This window comes from Porites lutea, chromosome 5 (assembly GCF_958299795.1).
Source record: "Porites lutea chromosome 5, jaPorLute2.1, whole genome shotgun sequence".
NCBI classification, from domain to species: Eukaryota; Metazoa; Cnidaria; class Anthozoa; order Scleractinia; family Poritidae; genus Porites; species Porites lutea.
Genome location: NC_133205.1, coordinates 40,880,391 through 40,905,751, shown reverse-complemented (window position 1 = coordinate 40,905,751; position 25,361 = coordinate 40,880,391). Strand labels below are relative to the sequence as shown.

The 25,361-nt window shown below is 40.0% G+C and overlaps 3 protein-coding genes across 4 annotated transcripts in view; 1 reads left to right on the top strand and 2 right to left on the bottom strand.

Moving 5' to 3' along the window:
* Positions 1-826: 826 nt before the first annotated feature.
* LOC140938913 (long-chain fatty acid transport protein 4-like) lies at positions 827-8,553 on the bottom strand. The gene is made up of 7 exons (XM_073388438.1): positions 8,390-8,553; positions 5,146-5,531; positions 4,470-4,628; positions 3,741-3,810; positions 3,159-3,357; positions 2,173-2,551; positions 827-1,468 (listed from the first exon to the last, which is right to left on the bottom strand). The coding sequence occupies exons 1-7, from the start codon at positions 8,551-8,553 to the stop codon at positions 906-908; spliced, it is 1,920 nt and encodes a 639-aa protein (XP_073244539.1). The 3' UTR covers positions 827-905.
* A 2,577-nt stretch (positions 8,554-11,130) lies between these two features.
* Positions 11,131-21,814, bottom strand: LOC140937676 (long-chain fatty acid transport protein 4-like). The gene is made up of 7 exons (XM_073387238.1): positions 21,388-21,814; positions 18,501-18,886; positions 17,794-17,949; positions 15,544-15,613; positions 14,312-14,513; positions 13,397-13,769; positions 11,131-12,992 (listed from the first exon to the last, which is right to left on the bottom strand). The coding sequence occupies exons 1-7, from the start codon at positions 21,624-21,626 to the stop codon at positions 12,421-12,423; spliced, it is 1,998 nt and encodes a 665-aa protein (XP_073243339.1). The 5' UTR covers positions 21,627-21,814; the 3' UTR covers positions 11,131-12,420.
* Positions 21,812-25,361, top strand: part of LOC140937675 (uncharacterized) — a 25,760-nt gene continuing 22,210 nt past the window's right edge. Inside the window, exons 1-3 of one of the 2 annotated variants that reach the window (XM_073387236.1) lie at positions 21,812-21,879; positions 22,009-22,147; positions 24,797-24,887. In XM_073387236.1, the coding sequence (XP_073243337.1) occupies positions 22,107-22,147; positions 24,797-24,887 (132 nt within the window). In that variant the 5' untranslated portion in view covers positions 21,812-21,879; positions 22,009-22,106. Of the gene's footprint in view, positions 22,148-24,796; positions 24,888-25,361 lie in introns of both variants that reach the window. The other variant, XM_073387237.1, reaches the window with a different exon arrangement.

Genomic DNA, 25,361 nt, shown 5'->3' with positions numbered 1-25,361 from the left:
CGTGGTAGGTGCAATAAAAGGGGATGGGGACTGGAGGAGAAAATCCCACAATCTCCGTCCCTTTTTCCTCCTTTCCCCTCCCCTCGACGCCTGCCACAGGCTTTCAAGATCCGATGACAGCAACGGCATCGAAAGTGAATTCGGGTTCTTTCAATTTTGATCGCTATTATTTCCGTTGACTACCTGAGAATCATATCCAAGTTCAGAAAGGGAAAGACAATATTGTCCATAAAACGTGCAATGAGGCATTTTCACGTCGTCGTCGTGCAAAAAAAAAAATGGAAAGTAGTTGTTTTGCGTCAGGGGTATTAGACGTCCTAGGGTTACGTAGTAGAATAATGGCCTATTTTGCCATTGTAGGTGAAAACGAGCCTTGAGTTGACTTTTTTCGATACAGCCCTTCCAGCTTATTTTCTTCATGGTGTTCTTATGTTAAAAAAGGAAAGGAGGTTTGTATCAAAACAAGGTCAAGCTCAGCGAGAATTTTAACAATAGTTTATTAAAGTTAGTGTCTTTCTTTCGCACCATACTGAATGTATTTGTTTATCCTATAATAATCTTACGTTAAATCTGATTCCAGGAAAAAGAAACTATATTACAACAGTGAAATGAATTTTCCTTCGTTTGAGGGCATAGCAAGTATGCGTTATTTTCTTTGTATCTTTTGTCAAGAATTCGTTCTTACACTTTCTAATTACGAACTACTGTTCGATCGTTTACACAGTATACAAGGAGGGCATCTGTACTGGAATATTTATTTCAGGTTTCAGGTCTACTCGCGCCTATGAGGCGCTACCCAAACAGTATTTTCTCTAGTTGTCTTTTGTCGCTGCTTCTCTTGTGTCGTCCGAACAAGAAGGAAAATATTTTTCACTCGAACGAATTAGGTGAGGGAGAATGAAACGCTAAATTCTGATTTTACCCTGGTTGATTTTACCAAACGTGTCCTCGTGTAACGAGAGATATTGCCCTTCTTTCACGTCATAATACAGTAGTTTATCCTGTATTTTTCTAACATCAAATCCTTCTTCTCTCAACTTGTTTTTCTGGAACTTAAATGTTCCTGTAGTGGCAACACTGTCAACAATCCTCAAGAAACGAGGATGAGCGTAATGTGGCAATTGCTCATTTAGACCTTGGACAAGTCTACTCAGATCAATCTTGCTTTCTGAATCAACAACTGCAGCCATTCCTGCCTTTCCTTCAGTACCTGGAACTCGAACTCCATACACAACAACATCCCGGAGACCAAGTATCTTGCTCATTGTTGCCTCCACTTCAGCAGTGGACACATTTTCACCTCTCCAGCGGAACGTATCTCCAATGCGATCATAGAAGTACACATAGCCATACTCATCTTTGACGAGCAGATCGCCACTAAGAAAATAGGAGTTTCCTTTCTCTAGAATGTCATGGCCAATCTTTTTGGATGTTTCCTCCTGGTTAACATATCCATGAAAGGGGAGAACTATTGAGAATCGAATTGGGAAAACGTTAAGAGTGTTAGGCGGTATCATGTTATGTAGACACCATGTGAATCCTTTTCCAGTCCTAATAAACTCCTAGCCCTAATCAAGGCAGCCAGAGAAAATAGTCGACATTTTACGTCGCTGGTTTCCCTGTGAAATGACGTCTGAGGAACGAGCTCAGAAACTCCATACTGATGACGTGTCACTTCCCAAATCTGGAGAGTGCTTTTGATTGGATGATATTTGCTTCATCCAATCAAAAGCACTTAGGTCTGGGTAGTGACAAGTCATCAGTATGGAATTTCTGAGCTCCTTCTTCGGAAGTCATTTAGCGGGGAAATCAGCAGTGGCGTCGCTAAGAGTGGCAGGCTGTTTCGTCAGGCTGCAGTCATGGCAGTCACAGCACTGTTATTCTCGAAATGTTGAAGCTCGAGTAAGCGTATATATTTGTTAGTGGAGATAAGCTATCCAATGGCAGTAAAGGAATGTCTACCTTCGAATAACAATGTCACACTGCGTAATTTAAAAGATTTTTTCACTGTGGATGGGCCCAGAGAAAGAAATGCTCCAGAAGCAAGTAAAAAGTTAACGTCGTTCCCAACTTTGACAGCTTTGAAAGAAATAATTTTTGCACAACACAATGCTTTTCCATGAAACCGTTGTTTCGTGATATTGAGTACGATTCGCTAAACGAACAGATTACTGGTACCTTTTACAATCTTTCCAACAGCAAGCCCGGGTTCTCCAGGACCTGCTAGGACGGCCAAATCATTTTCACCCCTGAGTAAATCTCCAGTTGCAGTGTCAACTTTGATGAACTTTGTAGTCATCAATGCTGGTGCGATAACAGAAACAAATCCACAAGCCCCTGGTGTGTTGTCAATATTGAGAAAACCAATATTTCCCTCCGTTGAACCATAGTTTTCTCCGATCTGTTTGATCCCAAAGCGTGACTGGAACTCTTTCCATAGCTGAGGACGGAGTCCGTTCCCGACGGCAAGTCGCACCGAATGCTGCCTCTCGGAAGGACGATAAGGTTGGGCCAAAAGATAACGACAAATTTCACCAATGTATTGAACTACCTGTCAAGGTGAGAACAAGAAACGTTCAATTTCTGGCAGTGTAAACTTCTGGTGTGTGCCTACATGCGGCAATTAAATTTGAGACCAACCCAAGTTGTGTTGGCCTTACTACGTCAATGCGGTTAGAGTGTTCTAAATCTAAATCTGAATTTGAAAGAAAAACAAGACTTGCTAGGTTAATAGCAAACGTGTCCTCCTACATATTAGTCTGCTGCACAGCCGTTCTTTGCGTGAAGACACAAAGAACGGCTGTGAAGCAGACTACCTATATACGGGTAACACTAGGCTTTGAGAGAAATGAGGAAAACGTAAACTAAACGAGCACAATATCAGTAATAAAGAGCCCATCATTTCTTCCTTTTTGCGGGGAGACTGGTACAAGCTTTCCAGATGAAAAACGCAGCGCTTTGAGGAACTTAAGCTGGACGTGGTAGACAAGGCATGGTGCCTGGAGTTTTGAGACGCTCTGGACATTTCTAAAAGACCCGCTAACATTTAACATTTTCACTTTTTTACTAAGTTATGGCTGATATTTACAAATTTAAAATAGACGTATAAAGCTAAGTTTGAAAGAAGAACATCGTTAACAGATTTGACATGCACCTACAGTTGCTTTTGTTTCCACACAGTCATCCCAAAATCTACTGGCAGAGAACTTTCGCCTCAGTGCCACAGTGTTTCCTCTCGTAAGGCAACATCCCACAGTCATCATCACTCCAACACCGTGGTACAATGGCAAAGTGCAATAAATGACGTCTTCGGGGGCCACGCAGTACATAGCGTAAACGCAGGAAAAAGAGAAAAATCTAAGAGACGAAAAACAACAGTTGAATACCAAAGTGGAAGCTGCAGAATGCAGAAACGGGGTCAGACTTCAAACTAGATATCAAGTTAGTTACTTTGCCCCTATTAAAGTGCCAGGCGAAATGGTAGCTTAAGATGGCCCCAAGATAGCAATAACGAAACACCATCACAATTTTGTTTTCAAATATAAAGGTAATGGTTTCAAGACGAGTGATAAACACCCTGGCCTGCCAAATTCTTTTGCCCGCGGTAGCGGGTGAGTAACTGCCATAGTTAGTAATTATGATGAAGATAAACAGTTCCCTTAAACAAATTATTGTCCATGTCAGTCAGTTTATCGACTTCAATCAGGTGAAAGGTCTGTGATCTCTCAAACATTGCTTACCTCTTGTTAGTTATAACTGCTGGCTTTGGATGCCCAGTCGTTCCTGATGTGTAGATATACATCAGTACGTCTACAACAAAAAATCACAGTATTCCACCTTTCTTAATAAATATATACCTCTTGATATTTTCCTTTACATCCAGAAATACAAGCTTATAGGAACTTACAAAATTTATGGTATTGATGCAGGACAAAAAATGAGCGCTGAACCCATGTACCAGTGATAAATGCATTGAAAAATAGAAAATCAGACAAGATCCAGGAAAGATAACTATTGTACCAACTGAACATTTGGGAAACCCAACTGCGGAACACCAGTTTGTTTACAAAAAAAAAACAACTATTGACAGGAATAAATTTCTAAAAAATCATCCTATGCCCTGCCTCTGTGGATGACCTGTATATGTTGCAGCCTTCGTCTTTGGCCTTTGGCATATGCACAACGCAAAATATAACAAACTTCCAGGTCCAGGATCGATTCTACCTTCCAAATAAGCACATCTTGGAATTACAGGTTTTGGTGAGAATCTGATTAATTTAAGCAGTCATGTCTGGGTTCTGGAAATCCAAATTGTGGCAGTATTCAGCATTGTCAGGGAACCACTGTAGAATTCCAGGCTACTTGCAATCCCTGTTGGATTCCACTGGAATTTCTCAGGGATTCTGCATGTGTTGTCCGAGAGTTAAGCTTCAAAATTTTACACATGTGTATACACACTATAAACCTACCATTAAACGACTTTGTGTGATCAGTGTCTGGTGGTTTCAGAGAACTTCTTTTCAATTCCTTCATCAAGCTTAAAGCTGTGGTCACTGAGCAAGGTGCAGGTCCAAAGTAATACATGTGTGTAGTTTTTGGCACCCGGTCATGAATGTCATTCACTGCACCTACATGTTACAGATTGTCAAGAGTGAATTGTGTTACAGTAGTAAAAACAATAACAAAACTTACATCCCTTTATTATGAGGGCTTAAGTAAAGCATATTATGTTTTACACTAGTTTTAATGAAATAGACGTATCTGTCTATGTAGTTACGAGTTATTATTTAATATGCCAATTCCGGGGAAGAATTGCTGAGGTGCAAAATATCAAAAGGAGGGTCTTTTTCTGATAAAGGAAGGATGAAGTACCTTCTTGCTTATGATGACCTACACCCGGGAGCGAGCGTGGGAATGTTTCCTCTTGTGTAGTTGCAGGATATGCCCTGCAGTAAATTTAACATCAACGGAACTGCAAAATTGCTCACGTTTGAACTGCGTGACTGCTGCATGCGGGGGACTTATACAGCCAAAGTGATCGGTAGATGATATCAGCAACGAAACTCCATCTCTTCTTCCCCTTCATCCCAAGAAGGCCTTTAAAAATTATTAAGTAAAAAGGTGGGTAGCTGGGACGTACAGTACCTGAAAAGTCAGTTCCAAAGATAATAGCTTTGACCTCTACAGCAGATACACAATGCCACAGCGAATCACGTTTGAGGTTGGTGTTGATGAGTGCGGTGATCACACCAAGTTTGGATAACCCTAGCCATATACAAACAAATTCAGGGCACGATTCCAGAAGTAAAGCCACTTTGTCTCCCTTCTTATACCCTTGTGATTTGAAGTAATTTGCAATTCTGTTGGCAAAATCTTCCACTTCTTGGAATTTCCATGTTTTCTGTTCAAAGAAGAAGGCTGTCTTTTGAGGATGCTTGGACACTGTTTGGCGAAAAATATCTGCTATTGTTTCATTGTTCCTTTGATGTTTTAATAAACTCATGACCAAGGGGGTAGCCAGGTAAACTGCCCTTCACGAAGGAAAAAGAAATTTAATATTAGATAAATAATTTGATTATCAAGGACCGCTGCAAAATATTTCCATTGCGTGGACACAAACCTTGGAAAGTCCCTCGCGTTTCTTCCCATGGTTTTAGTTAAACAAACTTGTATTTTGCGAACAACTGTACTACGTTTGTACTAGAGTGGTTCCCGTGGGTGACTGCTTAATATAGGTTTCTTTCTAACATGAGATTGTGTGTACCCACGAGTCAAGTATGTATTAATAATTATTTAGTCACCCTTGAAAAAAATGGCTAACTGAGCGCTCAAAGCAAGGGTGAGACCCACCGACAAAGGTGAGCGTGAGGAAAGGTATGTGAGCGGTTGGTGAAGCCAAGAACTGCCGAGACGTAACCATGGTAAAACCCCAACCAGGCACTGTCACACTGCTAACCGGTGGAAATTGAACACACTTACCAAAGGGAGGGTTAGGTAGGGTGCAGAACACTCCATCGGTATTAACAGCGTAAAGTAGTGTGATGGCCTGACTTCAATAGGGAAGCTATAAACACCCTGGTACCCTCCTGGTGCAGCCCTGGTCATAAGAAAGACTTCCTGGCCAGAAATGTCCCAAGTTTAACTCAGGCAAATTTTCATTAAACGCCCGCGAATACATGCCCATTAGTCTAAAAGTAAATTAATGAAGACGGCGACAAATATGGTATACACCAATAGATGGAATAACAGTAAAGGGTTTTCTATCTCCCTTTGTGACAAAAGAAGAGAAAGAAAAACCATGCATTGCAGGACACACATAAATGTACTTCGTGGTATGATACCTCTAGACAACGTAACATTGAAAACAGAGGTAAATGGAAATAAAGGATTTGTGGTGCTACGTCGGTGGGGGTGAGTTACATGCAAATTTGGATTAATGATCTGCGTTGATAACAAGGTAGATTGGCCATCGTTGGGGGATAAGAAGATGACGCTTTCAGCGATAGTCCTTTATTAGTGTCAATCCAGTAACACGCTAAGCTAAACTCTAATTTCGCCATATTTAGCATTCGGCTTGACAGTAGCAACACTCGCTATCATTGCGCTAAAAAAATCTTTTGAACCGGTTCTATATTGCACCTGCCCCGAAGCCTCCTTTCCATCATTGGATGAAAAAGTTTCCCTGCAGGTGGAGCTTTAACTTCTAGAACAAGTCAAGTAGCTAAAATTAGAGGAAAAAGCCTCACCAAAGGGGTCTCGAATCACAAAATCAAAGCTCCAGATTTCAAACAGGCAGCGCACTGACAGCCATGTTTTGAATCCCAATGGACCGCTTACTGGATGTGTGGCAGCCCAAGAGTCCTAAATGTTTCCTAACGCGCGGCGGCCCAATTGGCAAAGAGTAAGAGAGTGTTACGAAGTGTAGAATTTGAAGACAAAATTGTAATGACCGGAGAATAGGACAATTACTGACCTGATATTAAGCTACAATGAGGGACAAAAGTGTTGACACACTTCCGTAAAATGGACCCTTTTTGCATAGTGGATATACCTATCCCCTTCCCCTGTCTACCCCAACCCCTTTCCCCCAAAATCAATGTTGAATTTTGGACCCTCAAGTCTTTTTTTTACTTCAGACAACCTTGATTCGGGGGGTCGGGGGATTTACGGCGTTTAAAAGGAATGAAATAATAAATGAATGAAATGTTTGTTAAAAGCACCCGTTTTAAACAAGTGTGTCAACTACTTTTGTCCCTGATTGTAGCTATTTCTTGAATAGGTCAGTGAGTTCTAGGAAGCAATAGGACATTTCATAGTTTACTTTATTAGGGAATCCTGCCATTCCCTCAGGATGTGCAGCCTACCTTCCTACTTTTCTCACCTCTTCGCGCTCTGTTAACCATAAGTTCTCCACACTTCTCCTGCTATCTTGAGACGTATGTCCTCTTTCAGTAATGATTTATTTTTTTACTGGGATGGGACATTAACCCATCGGCCCATCCCCAGCCTGGAGGGCTAGGGTTGTAATTCGTCTGGCCTTTCAACAAAAACCTGCCCAGCACGGCTGAAAATTTAACACTAGGCTACGCCGTGCTCGGCATTTGGCTTCGCAGCAGGGAGCAACAATCGCTTTTATTACTTTGCTAGCCTCCCCCCTCAACGGGTTTTGTATCCTCCCATTTAACCACAGCGTCGTCTGCATAGATTCAGTTTTTTACAAATAGTTTCTTTTTTGTCGATCGCTGGTACACAATATGCAGCTTTTCTTATTCAACTAGAGGCATATAAGTGGCCGGGTATTTTAAAATGCACAAGGACTGATTTGGTGAAAAATAGAGGAAATCTCTGTCATCTTTAGCATATTCGACCTTCAGTGCAACGCCATCTTGATCTGAACGTTGTTGGAGGAGGCCTGAAAACGAGCGCTACGCCGCAATGCAACAACGGCAGCAACTAAACAAATAACTCACAACAAACAAACAACTTGTGTACTTTGTGCATGAATTTTGTGCGTCCGAAATTGCAATCAATCACACAATTCAATCTGCTATATTTAGGACCGACACGCAAGAGAACAGTATATAACCTGGAAGAGGCGAAATAGCGAAATGTTACTATTCTGACCTGTAGTCTTATAAATAAACAAACACGCTGCAAAGGTCAGCCGCACTAGTACTGTAGTTCCGAAGGTGCTTTAACCTTTAGGGTGCCTTGCTCCTTGCCGGATTAGTAACTTAACTCTTGTATACTATGACTCCCGGCTACGGCCATCCTGCACAGCTATACAAAGCCTAGAAAGCCATAACTGATCTCAATGTTTGCTAAATGCTGCCCTTGTTAAACGAATACAAAAGGCAATGAAAGAGTTTTGATTACACTTGTACCGTACCTTAAATCACGAAAAAATGTTCGAAAGAAAATCCTAGGAAAAGACTTTCCTCCTGAAGCCAAAAGCGCCCCAAATAAAAGAACTGGTACCAGAGAAAAAGGAAGCTTGGTGAAGTAAACGAGAAACGAAATACCAGCTACCACTACTGTCCAAGTGTACGCCATCGCTTTCTTCGAACTTGCTGTCACGCAGCTGGTCACGCAAAGCCACGGAACGAACGACTCTTTTCTTTCACTGTGCCACACCTACGAAAGGAGCGATCATGCATGGAAACTATTCAGAAAAGCTTTCGGCACTTGTCACGCTTTGTACACTGTTTTTATAGAACGAATTACACATGAACAGAAACCACCTTTTTGTTGGTCCCTTGGTCCCCTTTTTTCTGTCATTCTCTTTTTTTTAACTGACAGAAGCGGACATCTTTCTAAAAGCTTCTCAAAGCCGCATTTTATGAACGGAGTAATTGCAGAATACCCGGCTACTTTACTTACACGTTTCAGAAGGCTTTGAAAAAACGAGGCTTAACACAATATAGCTTTCCTTCATCAACGAGATGCAAGTTAAGTGGCCGGATAATCTGCAGTTTAGCTTTGTGCACACTGAAGATAAATGTGCTGGTGAAAGAGGGAAAACCTGACAAGTTTTAGGTCGTTCAAAAATCACACTTCAGAAGGAAAAAGAAGAGAGGAATTATGAGAGTGCTGGGGACGAGAAGTGAAGGGGAAGAAGAACAAAAACTTGGTTTTTATAATGGCTAATCAGTTTTCCTTTGAAGATAATTACATGTAGAGAGCTTAAGATTCGAGGAGGAGGACGACATTTAATTTTAAGTTTTCTCGCCTATCCTCTAAAAATAGACAGCCCGGAAAGCTTCATTGTACTTTTTTTACCACAAAAGTTAGTACGCTTATAAGTTATTACCGTTGATATACCTGCCAACTTTTTCTGAGATATAAGCGTGATATTTTTATCCTGGGAGTGCTGGGATTTTTGAAGACGACACGATCATTTCGGAAGATTCCCGAAGAAGTCCGAAGTCTTCCGAAGACGTCCGAAGTCTGCCGAAGGCTAAGTTATCGAGTCCCAGTCTTAGGACGCGTATAAACGCGAGCTCGCTCCTAGTGCTTTTCACTTCAAAAATCAGAGATCGCGAGGAAGGTCAGTTGTCATTTATTCATTTTACACATGGTTTTCGTTCCTTACATGGGTCTGAGTTAACATATTTTTGGAAATTTTGTCAAGCAAGACGGCAACAACTCACATTTTTCAATCAGGCGTGAGAAATTGGCCCGCAAGCGTGAGCCGGCGTGAGATCGAAGTTTTCAACCCGCAGGCGTGAGACTCACGCCTAAGGCGTGAGAGTTGGCAGGTATACGTTGAGAGAGGTAAAGCCCTCACTTGATCGCTGAATGATAAAATTTCCTACCTTTTGATAACTTTTTTCTCGCCACTACGACAATTTCGCAAAAACTCGTGGTACAATGACGACGGCTACCACATTTTCCCGCCAAAATACTGTTGGTATACTACTTAGTATTGAGAAAATCTCGTTCTCGTTGTCGTCCTCGTCTTACAATCTAAAGCTCTCAACTAAAAGTTTTTTAAAAAACGATTTTAACTTAGAGAAAGGACTGGGCAAGAATATTTTAGCGTAGCCACCTTTCCGAAACGCGCAATTTGCCAACAACTTCCTGGGGCGCTTACGAAAGGGTTTGGTCAATTTTTCGGATGACTGGATTTGCTAAACCTTGGCTGACGAAAACTGCGGCCATTTGACCTAATTGACGCCAAAATGCTGTTTAGGGTGGGTAACCAAGCCCGACTTTGAATGAAACGGAGAGGAATAATTGTGAGAGTGAAAGAAGAAAGAGGAAGTCGTTGCACTCTTAGACTAAAGGACAAAAACTGTTCAGTAGAGCAACTGTATTTGTCCCGGCTGCTCTATATGTATAGCCCACCTTATTACAAGTTATCACTGTTGTGCTGCGATATCAACGATTCCCCAAAAGTGACAATATCATTTCACGGTTCTTAGCTAACCCAGAAAAAAGGAGATCCCTGCGTGCCGTCTCATGTTTTCGTACAAAGATGGTGGGTAGGTACGCGCGCGGGCCTCAAAGCTACGAGAGGAGAGAGCTCCTCTCCTGTCTCGCACCTCCAGGCGCGCGCGTAGCCTGCGTTGCAGGTGTTCGAAAGGGAAGGGAAAGGGGATTTCGGGCGCGCAAGAAGCGCGAGGGGTGCGCCCAAATTTCTTTCCCCTTTCCTTTCGAATGCCTGCCACGAAGGCGTGTGAGCGCGTGGCCATTTTTCACCAGTGCGTTTCGCTCGACGGAAAATCAAAACAAGAGGGACATCTGAGCGGGGCAGGTTACTCGCGAACTAAGAGACAGTGATTAAAAGAAAGTAAAACGGATTGTCGGAGTCGGTACCAGAAACGGAATGGCAAACTGTTGATAATGCTAGTTCTCCCGCTTCTGCTTGTGACTGTGACAACCTGCTTTCACTAAATCGGAAAGCTTTTTTCCTCAGATTATAGCACGCTAAGCTTCGAGTCAACTGACGTGTCACGATGTCTGTAAGCGCCCGTGGATCCGAATACTCTAAATGCAATAAATTCGGAAACATTTATGAATCTGGGAAAATCTCCGGGAAAAATCTCCATTAGTGCAAACCTAGCCTTCACGAAAAGAAACAAAAGTTTAGACTTGTACTAATCGCATGTCATTCAACCTGACAAAGGGTTGTTAAGTATGATATGTGGTTTAATGCTGATTGGCCAATGACGTCTTATTTTTATCTGGTGAAGGCGAAAGCGATATATTACAGACATTACATAGTTACATATCGTCAAAACTCCGGTTTTACCTACAGAGGAAAATATGCTTAACGTACAATACTTGCCTTTACGTCAGTTATATTATGGATATGCGAAATTTACGTGTTCTGTTGTGTTCTGTAATACCTTAAATCCTCTATTTATTTCAAAAACGTTTGACGGGGGGCTTCATTAATTTGCCGAAATGGGGCACCATACTCCTTTTTCAAATAACCAGAAGATGTATCAGTTCTCTATAAAGAACTAGAACGCAAAGTAAAAATGCTCAAGCACATGACCCTAGAAATCCAAACTTCTAGCATATGAACAAGCTACACCAAGTCAGTCTATCCAGGGAGGAGAGGTGGGGGGCTTAATAACTTTCTTACCCTAAAAAGAGGGATTTATTAGAGAGGGAGCTTGATAGAGGATTTATGGTAAGCCTAACTGATTTTAAGATGATCTGCTCCTATAATGCCAAGCGTACTTATCAAAACAAAATCCGCTACAGTAGTACTAGACTGCTCGCAGATGGGGGTTACGTTTGGGTTTTTTCCCACGGCACGCATTCGCAAAATTCCTCGAAAGATAAAACGTCTGTGGACAGCAAATTGGAAGAGGTCGTTAATATCATATAAAATAGTTCAAGTGAGCTAAAGAGGAGTTTCAGCAACGACGACGCCGACGGCAGCGAGAACGGCCAGGTCGCCGTCACTGCGCGACTACGAAGCGAAATTTTCCTCATGCACCCTTTAATGTAGGAAGTAAACATGACGACGGCGAATTTGCTTTCATTGACAGATTCAGCGAGTTTGAATAAATGCGATAAGGTTCAAGTAATGCACTTTCTAGGTGACGTTTTCTATGCCGTCGCCGTCGTGGTTGCGTAAGATCTCCAGTCCATGAGAGTAAGCTCGTTCAGTTTAAAGGACTAGTCATAAGAGTCGTCAGCATAGTCGGTCAGTTCACGATTCATATGTGCCTACAATCACTCAAGAGTCACAGGAAGACAACACGGTCATGGTTACTTTCTCCAGAACAAGGCAAGGTGTTACTTTCATACTTGGTATCCACATCGCGTCAAAGGCGGAGAAAGACAAGAAGGCATAAAATCCCCTCCCCCCACCTGCCAAAAGATTAATGAGGCATAGACAGGTTTCAGCTCCAAATAAATTGACTTCCTGTGACCTGGGGCGCCTGCACTTCTAACTTTATTTTACATTCTGATTTCGCTTCGAATAATTTGTTCGTATTTGACCTCGTCCAGAACCATATACAATTTTTCTCTGGAATCAAAGTAGTATAACTGGTCTTCCACGAGGCCTATATCAAAGCCTTCACTCTTTAACTTGTTCTTCTGAAGTTTAAATGTACCAGTTATGTCGACGTTATGCACAATCCGAAGAAACATCGGACAGGCGTAACTCGGCAATAATTTCTTCAGACTAGTAGCCAAACCTTCAAGATTAACTTTGTTGTCTGGGTCGACAATGGCCGCCATACCCGCACGCCCCTCACAGCCGGGTACCAAGACACCGTAAACAACAACATCACAAAGACCAAGTACTTTGCTCATTATCGCCTCGACTTCAGCTGTGGACACGTTCTCACCGCGCCAACGGAACGAGTCTCCGGTTCGATCGCGAAAATAGATGTAGCCCAACTCATCCCTCACTACCAAGTCTCCAGAAAGGAAGGCCGTGTCACCCTTACGGAATATATCGTGGGCGACTTTCTTGGAAGTCTCCACGGGGTTCAGGTAGCCTTCGAAACGATTAGAAGGGTCACCTGTGACATAAAAAAAGGGGTCAGTTGGGTCACATGTGACTCAAAGAAAAGGATCAGTTGGGACACCTGTGACTTAAGTCAAGGCAGCTTCAAGCTTAGTAATAAGTAGGCCAAATTGGTGTTTATTACAGAATAAAATATTAATTTGTGCTAATATTCCCGGTCACATAATTTTTGAAAATGGGAGAGGTACATTTTGCGAAACTTGAATTTCGCGATTTGTCAGAAAAGTCGTAATGAAAGAAACAAAATGAGGATAAAAAGAGTCTAAGTCAACACTTAACAGAACAATAACAAAACGAAAATCACAACAATTTAACTTCGCTTCTTTTGTGGGACTTAAATTTCACAAAATTTTTTATAAGCCTCGCAAAAATCAGCACGAATAAAGTCAAACAAAATACCTTTTGAGCTCTTCCCAACAATCTGTCCAACGTCCCCAGGCTTGGTTCTCACAGCCAGTCCATCTGCTCCACGCACTATTTCCCCCGTGTCAGGATCAACTTTGATAATGGTCACAGGATAGATAGCGGGCGCAATCTCTGAAACAAAACCACAAGCACCAGCCTTGTTGTCTATGTTGACTACGGAGGCAGTTCCTTCAGTTGAGCCATAAAATTCCCCAATTTGTTTGATGCCAAACCGGGACTGGAACTCTTCCCAAATCTGAGGCCGGAGACCGTTGCCAAAGGCCAAGCGCACCGAATGCTGTTTCTCAGCAGGACGATAAGGTTGAGCCAAAAGGTAGCGGCAAACCTCACCAATGTACTGAACGATCTAACGCACAAGAAAAAATAACAGTGAAGGTATTGCCTTTAGGACTGTGTTTGACTCCATGAACCTTCCGACCCCTTCATAAAAGTTTCCATCGTCAAATAACGTGTTGACGAGCAAGAACAGTTTAAGAACATGAAAAATTAGTACGAGCTCTTTTGCTAAGCACTTAGTGCTCTCAAAGTAAAATCATGAAGCATGAATAACACAAACAACGCAAGAGAACCGCTGACGTACAGGTTCATTATGGTCAAATTATTAACATAATTTTGTCCATAGATTCAATATCCCTGTGGTTCAACTTTATTTTCCTTTTTTTTTACTCAACATCAAACACTTACATACACACACATGCACAAAACAAATAAAGACTAATTGAGGTTAGGATGAAATTAAGCCACAACATCCTCATACGTGATTACAACAATAAAAGGGTAAGAGTTGCAACTGTACTGACTGGAGTATGAGTTTTGCCCATGCAAAACGTGTCCACATTGCCCCGACCAAACCAAACACAAAAATAAAAGAAAAATGACAGCACTTACCGTAGCCTTTGATTTTACACAATCATCCCAAAATTGACTGGCAGAAAATTTGCGTCGCAGAACCAATGTACATCCATTAATGAGACACTGCCCGACACCGAGGACGCCAGCAGAAGAGTGATACAGGGGCAGGGAGGAGTAAACAATGTCTTCTGTACTTACGCAGAGTGCGCATGTTATCCCATATGCCATCCTAAAGTATCTAAAAGATAAGAAATTGGTCATAAAGGAGTACGTGGAGCTACATGTAATGTTCCTGAAAAGAAAGAGAGGTGGGGTATTAAAATAACTTGGTTTCCAGCTAAAAGCAGTATATTCCTTAAGAGTTAATACCAGTGTCTTTCTAAATAATGGAAACTTTATTTGTCTTTTTGAATGTACATTAATTTGTAAATCTCGCTACGTATAGGTAAGTTACAATTGGCTGCTTGAGATTGAATTATTCAAAAATCAAAATGTCATTAAGTCTGGGCTATCCCAATTCCTATTTCTACAACAAAAGATGTAATATGTTACTCTAATGGCTACATTTATCATTTTTTTGACACATAATGTTGCTGGTTTTTGTCAATGCCAATGTTTAAGAAAGTGGAACATTTGTCATAGAAAACACCAAGGGAGCTCATGGAGAGGTTTACAAATTTCACACATCTGTAATTTCTGCTCATTTCTTTGACCAAGATCTGTTTTTTTTACGCACTGCATTGTTATTAAGGTTAGACTCAAAACCAACTGTTTATTCTAGAACATGTAGGCACTTGGACTGAATTAGGAAAAGAAGATCTGGATGATAATTTTCACCGGTTATTATTGAAGGATTCAGAAAACCATTAACATCGGCATAGAGTGAAGGGTGAACATTAAATTCCAGGTTGAATGGCAATGAAGGGAAGGATTGTCTCCAGGTGAAGTGATCAACCAGCGACAATATGAAGGAGTGCTTCAGGATTAAGGAGCAGTCAGGAGCAATCAGGACTTTGTAATAATTCCCATCTTGCCATATTCTTACGTGTAGGAAGGGAGTTGTTGATGTAGCGGATGGTAAAATTGTAAATGTTCTTGGGTAGATGAGACCAGGCCTCTGACCAAATAGAATTAACATTGAAGGGGAAGAGGAGGCGAGAAGAGGAAACCTCCCACCCCTCTCCATTCACTCCTCTTCTTTGCTCTCCTCCCAACTTTCTCCATGAATTTGAAGGGAAATGCTTGCTACACAGGCAGTCTGTACATACCTAGCATTTGTTATAACTGCAGCTTTCGGCAATCCTGTAGTCCCTGATGTATAAATATACAGTAACTTATCTAAAAAGAATAAGAGAATGTACACGAGTTAGGAGACCCACAGAGGACAAATGCAGTCAAGAGAGGTGAAGAGAAATCCAATGACTGTCCTACTGACAGTTAACCCCTATTTTGCGGGTACTTTGGGACCATGAACAAAACTAATAAAAGCACGAGATCAAGCAAAACTAACTACGAGAGAACAACTGGAGAACTGACAATTTGACAAACAATAGACGACTGTTTAACCCTTTAAGCCCCAATAACCACATACAAATTCTCCAAACTGATCTCTACATATTTCCTTTAAGAATGTGTTGAGAATTTGATAAAAGATCAAAGCATTTTCTCCTAGATGATCATTTTATTAACTCTCATAACCTAATCTCTTGACAATCTATGGATATTGTTAGGAGAAAATTGATGTTGGTAACCATTGAGACTTCAAAGGTTAACTGTGACAATAGACGGATCGAAACGCACCAATTACTGATTACGAGTCTTCATAGCCAATAACATCACAGCTTAACTGACAGACGACCAATAACATCGTGACGTAATTGACCAATCAGATCAATAACCACAGTATAATACCATCAACTGACGTGATACAACGTCTCGCTTTGACTCTGAAGATGACTACCGCACAGGTTGTCAAAACGTCAGTCACCGTCAACAACAACAGTCCTATTCAGGACTATGTTCACCCCGACGATCAAACTAAACCTACTTTTGTATTTATTCGATTAAACACAGCCCTTGACAAAATGCCGTAGATTGAAGCAAAATTACCTATAAATGCCGCCCTTGAATAAATGCTGCACCTTATCGAAAGAATGTGGCGCTTATTGGAGGATAATAGAACAAACTCGGTACAACTTGGTAATTTACACCATCCAGACATTTACGATTTAGATTGTGAGCTCTCTCTTATTTTTCTTTTGAGTCACAGTAGATTGAGAGCATGCAAGGGGGGTGAGTGGCGAAGCCACGAGGAACGAGGGTATTCACTGCTGTTTGATTAGGAACATTGGATCTCTTCTCATCTGTGAGGTATTGCAATGATACTACCGTAATGAATCCCGAAACTCTGTAAAAAACAGGATTCCTCAAAGTACAGGAAAAAGAAAGCATAAAAGCAAAGAAGCCTGGCGATACAGTATTATGGTTGACCACCTTTCGTGGTCATGTACAGAAATTTAGATAGGATATATTTTGATCAAGAATATACTTCAGGTTCCACAAAAGCATGGGCTAGTTAATCCATTAACAGATCTCCGTTTCCATTTGGAAACTGGAGTGCAGTGACTGCAGTTCTTGTCTGGTCACCATGTTCTACAAAAGTTGGAGCCACACTGACTCCCTTGAGAGTGAGATTTTTTGGTGTTGACAGATTGACAAGTAGCCGACTAATCGGGCATTTCTGTTTCACTTATGGTAATTCAAAATACAATAAAACCTCCGAGGGCATCCTTTTTCCTCTCTCTGCCCCAATCTCTCCTCCTTTTTACCATTAATTTGCATAATTTTACTTTTTTCTCTCACTGTGGGTGGCTCTGAGGAAAGAAGGACGACCGCTCAGCAAAATAGGAGAGACATTGGAAACCTTACTTTACATAATATTTACAAACAATTTACAATAACTGTTGTCAGCAGGGTTCTTACTTTTTACCAGACCTCTTACCATTTTCCAGACTTTTTCCAGGTCTGGAAAATTACTGGGCAAATTTCAAGACTTTTTCAAGAATTCAAGACTTTGTACGAACCCTGTGTCAATGATGTAAGAAAAGTGATTTTGAAATAAATGCTACGCTTGAATAAATGCTGAATTGGAAATGCTAAAATTTAAGGTGTTAATCGAATTAATGCGGTAGTACATGACAGCTGAACACAGGTAACCAAATTGCATGACTTAAGTTCCCATTCTAGTTGCCAATTTTTGTTTTCTATTTGCTGCGATGGTTTCAGCTGGGAGCTCTGGTCAGGTAATGCAGGTTCTACCTATACTTCTACAAACAGCTAACCCATCATAAATTCTGCAAAAACCTGTTATTTTCTTTTTGTTTCAAACTCATTATCATGTCATTATCATACATCACCATACCCAAAAACAAAAGAAAATAAAATTTAAACCAAGGATAAAATTGAACACATACATGCAGTTTCCTACAAACTGCTTGGTTTTTGCCTTCTTTACTTACCTGCAATAGATTTAGAGTGAGTGACATTGGGTGCTACGGATGAACAATTTTCAAGCTCTTTTCCTAAATTTGTCGCTGAAGGCAATGTTGGGGAATCTCCTAAAGAATACAGCTGTACTATGCTTGGAATTCTGGTCTGGATTTCCTTAATAGCACCTGTAATAGCAAAAATAAAAGTGTATGCAATGCTTAGTTACTTTTTACTTGGGGTTTTGAAGCTTAACAATTAAAAACTGCATTGTTGTCGTAAATGTAAAATGTATAATTTTTATCAGTACTGCTATATATAGCTTGTTTTGAAGCGCTTTTCTATTAAGGTCATAATCCCCCATCAAAATAAGCCCCTTTTTTTATAAGCCCTCCTATGAAGATGTAGAAGCCCAAGGCTTATAAGTGGCACTTTACAGACTGTATTTTATTTCACTGAGTACAAATACCAAACAATTGGAAACACACTGCAAGCAAGCTCTCCTTGGGGAAATTGTGAGCGTAGAAGGTCACTCATGGCCAAGCTGTGAAAAGTAATTGGCTGGGAAGGGAGTGAGACTTGAAAAATATCACCCTTCACCAGTGTTACACCCTCCTGCCTTGCTTTGCCTGTTTAGTGTAGCTTGTGCGTAGCCTTTTTCACCCCTTAGGATAGTCAGATGGAGGGCTAGGTTGCAGGATAAACTGAATAGTAGTAATTTTGGCCAAGATTTTTTTACCTGAGAAATTAGATCCAAAAATTACTGCTTTTACATTGGCAACGGATATACAATGCCAAAGTGAATCAAGCCGCAAATTGGTGTTGATTTGAGCAGTAACAACACCAAGTTTAGACAGTCCCAGCCATGCACAGACAAACTCAGGGCTGGATTCTAATAAAACAGCCACGCAATCTCCTTTCTGGTAACCCAGTGCCTTGAAATAATTGGCTATCCTGTTGGAATAGTCTTCAACCTCTTGAAATGTCCAAGTTTTCTGCTCAAATATTATGGCAGCTTTTTGAGGATATTTGGAGACTGTTAGTTGAAATATATCAGGAACTGTTTTCTTTTCTCTTTTATAACGGCGGGTGTAATAAATCACCTTTGAATAAAGAAAAATACCCCTGCAATGAAACAAAACAATGTCAATAAAATGTGACATTGGTTATATACCATAAGTGAAAATCATTACTGTACTTCTCTGAAATTGATTGCCAATTGAAGAACCTTGTAAACACAGCTTGGGTCCTTGGTCAATTGCAAGGAGTGGTTAATGCACGTGGTTGGGAAAAAACTAAATTTATTGACCAGTTGTTTATTTAACATTTTACTAACTAAGGAAACAACATCCTAGTATACATGACCATGGCATATTTTGATCCCTCAGTCTGAATATATCAGGACATGTCACTGGGAAACTATTTTTCAGTTCCATTATTTTAAGATCAGGGTAACAACACGGTACCGGAACAATTGTTACTGTGAAATCCTAGGCCTTGCCCTAGCAGCTCACCCCTTCAGCGCTGGCATGATTCCTCAATTATCTAAAATCCCAATAAATAACAATTATTCACCGAAGTGGAGGTGGCTAGTCCTGGATATTTACCGAACTGCGAAGCAGTGAGGTAAATATCCAGGACTAGCCACCGACACTGAGGTGAATAATTGTTTTAGTATATACTAAAACAGTGAGATAATTGAGCACAAAAATGATGATTCTTAACTCAAATACTGTTGCCAACTATTACAATTTTGGCGCGTAATGACCGGGCGGCCGCGGCCGTCGCTTTTTTTTGCCGACAATTAAAACTTTTGAAGGCATTTGTTTAGCTCTTGCGGGGAAATTTCTTCAAAAGGAGTTGTGAATTCCTTTTGTATTTAAAATCGTTCTATAAAAAAGATTATTAAATTTAGTTTTAAGCTTATTCATGAACTACTCAACTAAATAAAGTAAGCAAGACTTAAACTTAATTTGCATTTGTAAACAAAAAACTTTTTCACCGGTTTTATCGATAAATTCGTGTCAGAAAGACAAAGCTTTACCTGTTGAAACTTCCAATCCGAACTTTGTCACCTTCTTCGTGTATTTCCGAAACAGCTTGCTTGATTAGTTGTGAAATGTCTTTGTTTGTTTACGGCAGCAAACCGGGAAGGCATTTTGCTCGCAACTTACGCGAGTTTGGCGTCGCTCGCTTGGAGGAACTGGAGGTGAATCAGTGAACAGTGCAGGATATTCACTGATTGAGTAGCCAATCAGAGCGCGCGAAAAACACTATCCACTGTTTTAGTATATACTAAGGTTGGATAGTCTGCAAGTACATCCATATATAACAATTATTCACCGAAGTGGAGGTGGCTAGTCCTGGATATTTACCGAACTGCGAAGCAGTGAGGTAAATATCCACGACTAGCCACCGACACTGAGGTGAATAATTGTTTTAGTATGTACTAAAACAGTGAGATAATTGAGCACAAAAATGACGATTTTTAACTCAAATACTGTTGCCAACGATTACAATTTTGGCGCGTAATGACCGGGCGGCCGCGGCCGTCGCTTTTTCTTGCCGACAATTTAAACTTTTGAAGGCATTTGTTTAGCTCTTGCGGGAAAATTTCTTCAAAAGGAGTTGTGAATTCTTTTTGTATTTAAAATCATTCTATAAAAAAAGATTATTAAATTTAGTTTTAAGCTTATTTATGAACAACTCAACTAAATAAATTAACGCAAGACTTAAACTTAATTTGCATTTGTAAACAAAAAACTTTTTCACCGGTTTTATCGATAAATTCGTGTCAAAAAGTCAAAGTTTTACCTATTAAAACTTCCAATCCGAACTTCGTCACCTTCTTCGTGTATTTCGGAAACAGCTTGCTTGATTAGTTGTGAAATTTCTTTGTTTGCTTACGGCAGCAAACCGGGAAGGCATTTTGCTCGCAACTTACGCGAGTTTGGCGTCGCTCGCTCGGAGGAACTGGAGGTGAATCAGTGAATAGTGCAGGATATTCACTGATTGAGTAGCCAATCAGAGCGCGCGAAAAACGCTATCCACTGTTTTAGTATATACTAATTCGATATACACACAGCTAAAAGCATGAACCATTTCGTTTATCTAACTGCGTTTACAGACCAGATAAAGTACAGTCTCAGTCAAAATTGTTGGGACACTTTACTGTCCTCTTACTCTCCCAATGTTGGTGTGCAAGATTTGGTAAGTTTAGTGTAATAAGCAACATTAAGAGGACAAGGAGACGGGCCAGAAAGGAAAAGACAAAACAGCTTTTGGTAGAGGTGTCCTCACTACACTTTTGTCTGAGACCGTGTTCGACAAACGCAGACTGCAGACTTGCAGGTAAATAAGGTAAACATTGTTGTGAAATGATCTAACAGATTCCCTGTCCCTCACCTTTAAGTGTTTAGGGACAGGGAATCTGTTAAAGCATTTCACAACAACATTTACCTCGTCTACCTGTGCAAGTCTGCAGTCTGCGTTTGTCGCACACCGGTAGAGTACCTGATCGATGCTTGTTGATCAATAATGTACATGTTTAACAAATTACGATCATAAATTAAACGATTATGTTAACCTTCGATGGTCTGTTAGAAAAAAATCAGAGAAAAACGTACCTCACATCACGCAGAATCGTTCGAAAGAAAACTTTTGGGAAGTTCCGCCCACCAGACGCCAGAAAGGTTATGAACAGAAATGCAGGGAAAACAACCATAGGAAGTCGGAGATACAAGATCATCGCTGCATAAGCCGCGATCAACGCACACCAAATATACAACATTTTATGCCCTCTAATATGGCGAACAAATCTACTCGGAAAAGATAGCTTTTTTAAGCAGTCTGAGCTACTAAGCATGGATGCAAAAATCGCCACACTACAAAGTAACTTTTGTAGAGTGCACTGTTTTCACATAACAATGCCTAAATATGGCATAATTACGTCTTCCGGCTATCTATCGACTTGTGCGTCGCCACGCTCGAATGATTATCGATGTTTTTTGATCGTCGTTAAGGCCAGCGGCGGGTAAATACTTCGTACTTAGCGACGCCTTTGAGTGAATTTTTAAGGATCAGTGAATTGTGTTTTGCAGTGGGCTGTGGTGTTATTGGTATGACTAGATAACTTCAGTTCTCTTTACGGAAAAGGATAGCATTGCTTTTAAGGTGATGAAATTGTGAAAACGCGCGAACGAATTGACTTAATTAATCAAGATCAAATTTTCCAAACTCTCCTGCAGAGCTGAGTCTGTTTCGTTCACTCTCATTTCATTCCTGTGTTGTTCCATGGTACTGCAACGGATTTGACAAGAGCAAGAAGGCTTGGAGGCAAATATAAATGAGTTCTGCTACAGTTGCGAAAACTGTGGCAAAGAAATTGTAAGTATTCTTGGTAGTGTTCTCTTTTCATCAGCCACCACTACCAAGCTTAATTAGTTTAAGTTATTAAGATTAATTTCCGACTCGATTGCAATCAGCACTAGCTGTTATAAGCTGAATGTGAGTGTATTTTTGGGTAAAGAAGTCAAGCTTTAAGTTTAAAGCCGTCTGTTTCCTTCTTTATTCGAGAAACTTGTAAGTAAGGCCGATCACGTCAATGGATCTTTGGCTAAGTTTAAATTTTTCAACTCAATCTGTCAAGTAATATTTGCGTTATTTGTTGCACGTTTTAAAACGTATTAACCTGTTCTGAAATTTAAATAAAATAATCGCTCATAAGAGAATCAAGGAAAAATGCTGTTCGACTAGCTTGTACTAGCAGTGCAGACAGCATGGCCATGATATACATCTGTTTATTATATAGACACGAGTGTTTTACTGGAAAATATACCACTCGTAAAATTCATAAAAACTACATCCGGGACCCGAGTGGTTTATTTTCCATAATCTCACACGTGAGTTTATTGATGATTTCATTGATATCAAGTTTGTCTCTTAAATTGTACTTGAATTCGTTGATGTATCATCGAAACATCTTCGGGTGTTCCTCGAAAGTCTTTGGAAATCTTCGGAAATCTTCGGACATCTTCGGAAATTTTCGGAAATTCTCGGAAAATGTTCAGGAACGTTCGCCTGGCCTTCGAACAATTTTGGAAAATCTTCGGAAATCTTCGGAAGGTGGTCGGAAATCTTCGGAAAATCATCAAAAAAGCCGTCATCAGCATGTCTATATAATAAAAAGAACATTACACGGCGGCTTGAAGATATGAAATTTATTTTCTCGTGGCAAAAACAATATTTTACGAACGAGCGCAGCGAGTGAGTAAAATATTGCCAAAGGCAATTATTAAAATATTGCCAAAGGCAATTAACGAAACGCCCTCTAAAAACACCACATCTTGATGAGTGCAGTCACATTTTCTACGAATGGCCTCTGAATGCAGTACTTCACAATAGACTGAGCGAGTGATCGTTTCTTAGAAAATGCTGCACCATCAGAGATGGCGCCCAAACTTACGATTTCATTGCTTGTTTATTCTCCATTATTCTAAAAGTTTTTAAGTGGATGAGACGTAAGCATTCAGAACACAGGGAAAATGTATAAAACCATATAAGAATTTTTGAAAAGATTTTCTGGTTAAGCAAAACCTCACTCGTCCAAAGGATGACTTTTGAAGTTATCTTAATCGTCTTTCGAGGTTTTTAAGTTCTCTGGGAATATGGATCCCTGCTACTGGTAAATAAAGTGAACTACTGATCTAGGTTTATCGATCAAGGATTGGGAGACAAAGAATATGGTTAAAAGTTCGTATTAGGCTTAATGACCATTTAGGGATTTGAAAAACCTTGACCAGCCAGCTGCCAGTCATATAGCCAATATTATTTAAAACAATCCATTAACAGATGCCAATTGTCAAGAATTGGATCGAGAAGGCATCTAACTCTAGCACAGGCTATAAAAGCACATATATTTATAAATATAACTGAAATTAATGAGGATACAGTTTTTAAAAATGGTGTTCCCCTATAAAGTGCATATCAACTAACTATGCCCAGTATGTTGTTTTGAAAACAGAGAGTGAAACTAGGAAAACTGAAAGAAATGCTCGATGTATGTTTCAGTCAGCTGAATAGTTTCTACAATAGGGATGAAATTGCTGACCTAAGTAGGTCAGTAATAATGATAGAAGAGTATTGTTATCAGTAATAACCAATTAGAGGAAGATCTTGAAAGACTGTTTTCATTTAGCAGACCTATTTTTGTTAATAATTAATTATTTCAGCCTCATTTTGCAACTATCAGTGTTCCTGTTTGGAGCTCTAACCAATGAATTTATGTCATATTCAATTCCCTTAGGATTGTTTAGAAATATTAACAAATCAAACTTTTTAAGTATCATACATAAACTCTAAGTCAGAAAAACAAAGTATTTTTTTTTTGAAACTACAAAAACCTGGCATTTAATTTGAGAATGATCTATGTGGAATGCTACATTTTTTTAAGTCATTAATTATTTATTGTAAACCAACATTTTACTCCTCTGGCATGTTTCCATGGTCTCAAAACTTTACACTGCAATTCCCTTGCAAGCTGTTAAATACTTATTTTGACTCTGACCACAGTACAGTGTTGTTCATGAACTTACTCTGTAATTCAAATTAGTGATTTTACATTTCTGGAACTTGTGAACTGAACTTGATAATGTTTTTGTGTAATTTCCTTTTCTGGAATAATACATGAAGAGAACTTCAAGGAAATCTTTTAATCATCGTCCTTTGTGCCCTAATTCTTGCCTTCACTTCCTGGAAACAGTGTCTGATTCTGGAGAATCTGAGTATGGAAGTCAAGAGAAGTATGGCTATAGAATACTAAGCTTGCTATGTACCAAATTTCATGCATTTTTGCTACTTAGTCTTCTCCTTGTTTATAACTTTTTGGTTTTCATTACTAAAATTAGGCAATCAATGGGTAATTATAGGTTTCATCATTAGTATCACTAACATCTTAGTGTTTACTATTTTACAGTTTATGTTTATAGCCTTAATAGAATCTGTTAACGCATTTTTTTCTCTCTTGCATACTTGTAGGAAGTATTATCTTGATGTTCAGAGAAGAGAAGATGGTTTTGATTTATCTGGGCCATGTTATCCCAGAGAGGATCCAGTTCCTTTAAGAGCTGTAAGAATTTGAATTGTTTTTTCATATCAAACCACTCTTTAAAGTTTAGCAGTTTGATTTATGTGTTACATCCTGAAGTTGAAGTTTAAAAACACAAACTAATGTAATGATTGTAAATGGTTAGTTAGAGTGGTTTTCGTTTGAGTGTCGTAAAACCAAAACCACAGTAATTACTCTGGCCAATCACATAGGACACAGACAATACATTGAACCAATCAAAACTCGCAGTAATTACATGTGGCTGACGCAAAGCGCGGGAAAATGCATGCGAGCGCGTCACAATTGGCTTTGGTTTTACTTCTGATTGGATGAAAAGGTGGCGCGAATCTTTTAAGCCAATCGCATCGTGTAGAAAGTGCAAAACCAATTACTTTTCGACACTCAAATGAAAACCGCTCTATGTAAAATTGTATTTCATCACAATTCCTTAATCCATGTCTACTTTTGAATTGCTTGCCATTTCCTTGTTTTTCA

What these genes read in the sequence shown, in the direction of transcription:
- LOC140937676 (XM_073387238.1), bottom strand. Translation starts at nt 21,626, where the DNA reads ATGCTTAGTAGCTCAGACTGCTTAAAAAAGCTATCTTTTCCGAGTAGA. An exon ending in ACGATTCTGCGTGATGTGAG is followed by an intron (nt 18,887 to 21,387) that starts GTACGTTTTTCT and finishes GTTTCATTGCAG; the next exon opens with GGGTATTTTTCTTTATTCAA. An exon ending in TTTTGGATCTAATTTCTCAG is followed by an intron (nt 17,950 to 18,500) that starts GTAAAAAAATCT and finishes TTGCTATTACAG; the next exon opens with GTGCTATTAAGGAAATCCAG.
- LOC140938913 (XM_073388438.1), bottom strand. Translation starts at nt 8,553, where the DNA reads ATGGCGTACACTTGGACAGTAGTGGTAGCTGGTATTTCGTTTCTCGTT. An exon ending in GCAGTTATAACTAACAAGAG is followed by an intron (nt 3,358 to 3,740) that starts GTAAGCAATGTT and finishes TTCGTCTCTTAG; the next exon opens with ATTTTTCTCTTTTTCCTGCG. An exon ending in GTGTGGAAACAAAAGCAACT is followed by an intron (nt 2,552 to 3,158) that starts GTAGGTGCATGT and finishes TCACCTTGACAG; the next exon opens with GTAGTTCAATACATTGGTGA.